This window comes from Phodopus roborovskii, unplaced genomic scaffold (assembly GCF_943737965.1).
Source record: "Phodopus roborovskii unplaced genomic scaffold, PHOROB, whole genome shotgun sequence".
NCBI lineage: Eukaryota > Metazoa > Chordata > Mammalia > Rodentia > Cricetidae > Phodopus > Phodopus roborovskii.
In genome coordinates, this window is record NW_026126517.1 from 16,609,778 (window position 1) to 16,612,749 (window position 2,972).

Here is a 2,972-nt window from a genome sequence, read left to right on the forward strand (position 1 = left end):
TTCTTCAGATATAGGATTTTTCCATCTGGTTATTTTGGTGTCCGAAAGAAATAGCAATACATTTTTTTTTGTTTTAGATATTTGCCATGTGCCATCATGTTATCAATAATTTACTTACAGTATTTCATTTAGTGTTCATAGAAACCTGATGAAATATGTGCTCTTACCGTCATTATTTTAAAAAATGTGATCACAAAGTGAAGGGTGAAGGAAGTTTAACTAATAGAATAATTAGAATAATTATATTAAATTCTCAGAAGGACCTTCAGATTGCAATTTCTAATCATAAAAGTAACAACTTTGGAAGGGAGAAATTTTATAAAATGATATATTGAATGAGAGACTATTGAACTGGGCTACTGAAATTATTGAAATATTTCAGACAAAGGAAGTAGGAAATATATACGAGAACATTTAGAACATTTTTTCTTATGACATGGGTGGAAATGAGACAATGCAACCCATTTCCCTTCAGATGTGAAAACAATATGGAGATGGGATCTTGTTTTGAGGTTTGTCTTGGGAATTGTTCAAGCCCAAGGGTGAATGAAAAAACTTCAGTAAAATTGTGAGTCCCTTGGGAGTTAGAGAGAGATCTTGGTCCAGTGTGTAAATAAAATACTTCTACTCCCTTTTTACACCAAGGCTCTATTCTCAAGGGATGAGAACCAGCAAGCTTTCATTGTCTTTAAAGCCTGGTATATTAATACCACTATACTCACACTGAAACTTCTCCATATTATAAAGTGACAAATAGACCAATATTAAGATTTTTACCATTATGAATAAATAGTAAAAGATCATGAGCAGCAAATGCAAGCTACAATTCAAAAATATTTCCATGGCACTTTGGAAATTAATTCTTAATAACAACAGCAACAAAACTCCATTAAAATATAAATCTTGAAAACTCCATTTCAAGCAATAATAAGCAGCCACCAATGTTTTCTGGCTCAACAATGGTGAGTTTATGAACTTTATGAACCTTAATGCCCTTGTTTATGATGGATGTTAGGGGATATATGGCAGGTCCATTTCTTTCCCATTTATTAAACCCTGAAAAAATAAGTAAAGTTGACATAAATAAGTTCCAGATAAAAGTAGAGATATTTTAAAAACATAAATTCCTTCTTCAAGTACTGAACTGTTAAAAGTAGACTTAGAAGTTCAACTCTGTGACATACATCATTTACTAACTATGTCTGTAGTCAGAGCATTTATCTATGCAAGGATAATGCAAGGATAATGTTTTGATTGTCTTTCATAACTATCTCTTCTGAACAGAATACTACACTAATGATAACATCTTCTACTATTTTTTTTCTAGAAAGAAAGCTAATCAAGGAAGAAGTAATGAGATGAGATAAAGGTGTTCCTGTCTACACACACCTTCCTTATACTTGGTTTTTGAACAGTCATGTTTACATAAAATGATTCAGGGTTCATTCAGTAATGAAGAAGCTGATATCGTTTCTTGGCCTTTTGGCTAAAATCAAGTGTAGAAGCTAGGTATTTTGGCATGTTTAGCTTGGAAAGAATGTAATAAGGGAAACTAGGGCACTCACTGTCATGCTAAAGGCAGATTCTACAAGTTGAGATTGGGGTGAATATAAGTTGATGGCAAGAATTATAATGTGGGAAGGGCTAAATTGTCTTATAATGTAACACATTGTCCAGTCCCTACAAATTCCGAATGAAAAAGAATGGCTATTGGAAATAGGTCTTTTGTGACTGAATTTATCCTGATTGGCTTAACAGACCAGCCCAATCTCCAGCTCCCTCTATTCTTCCTGTTTCTTGTAATGTATATGGTGACTATGATGGGGAATTTGAGTTTGATAATTCTAATTGGACTGAATTCACATCTTCATACCCCCATGTACTTTTTTCTCTTTAATTTGTCTTTGATAGATGTCTGTTACTCTTCAGTGTTTACACCCAAAATGCTGTTAAACTTCATATTAAATAAGAATATTATTTCTTACATAGGGTGCATGACCCAACTCTATTTTTACTCATTTTTTGTTATTTCTGAGTGTTATGTGTTAATGTGTATGGCCTATGATCGCTATGTGGCCATCTGCAATCCACTATTATATAATATTGCTATGTCCCCTAAAATATGTTGCTACCTATTGCTTGGATCATACTTGATGGCATTTTCTGGTGCCATGGCTCACACAGGGTGCATGCTGAGACTGACTTTCTGTGATGCAAACACCATCAACCATTACTTCTGTGACATCCTCCCTGTGATGCAGCTCTCCTGCACCAGCACTTATGTCAATGAACTGGAGGTTTTCATTGTAGTGGGCATCAACATCATTGTGCCCAGTATCACCATCTTTATCTCTTATGGTTTCATTCTCTCTAGCATCTTCCACATCAACTCTGCTGAGGGCAGGTCCAAAGCCTTCAGCACCTGCAGTTCTCACATAATTGCTGTTTCTTTGTTCTTTGGGTCAGGTGCATTTATGTATCTTAAACCCTCCTCAGCTGGGTCTATGAATGAAGGAAAAATCTCTTCTGTCTTTTATACTAATGTTGTTCCCATGATGAATCCTTTAATCTACAGCTTGAGGAACAAAGATGTTAAAGGTGCCCTCAGAAAAACCCTGAGCAGGTGGAAATTATGATAGAAACTGCATCTCTCCTTGTCTGTAGCTATGGGAAAGCTTATCTTTTTGTTTATTAAAATAGTAGATGAAATATGTTTTCTTATTTTATTATGTAATTAGTACATATAGTCTCAATTTGATTTCAGATTTGGTAATAATAGCAATTCCTTTCTCTTTACTATTTAGTGCATATGTTTTATATTGTAAAGGAAGAATTAATCCAGTGCATTTTTATTATCATTATTGATATTTTTGGAATGATAAATGATTCATTAAACTATCAAGGAAATGCTAAGGTGATATTTTTCTAATGAATGGGGTGATGCTTTTATTATATTACACCAAACACAGAAA

General features: G+C 33.8%; 1 protein-coding gene across 1 annotated transcript; it reads left to right on the forward strand.

Moving 5' to 3' along the window:
- Nucleotides 1-1,703: 1,703 nt before the first annotated feature.
- Nucleotides 1,704-2,636, forward strand: LOC127231571 (olfactory receptor 145). The gene has a single exon (XM_051197176.1). It carries the CDS (start codon nucleotides 1,704-1,706, stop codon nucleotides 2,634-2,636), a length of 933 nt encoding a protein of 310 aa, XP_051053133.1.
- The last annotated feature ends 336 nt before the right edge of the window (nucleotides 2,637-2,972 follow it).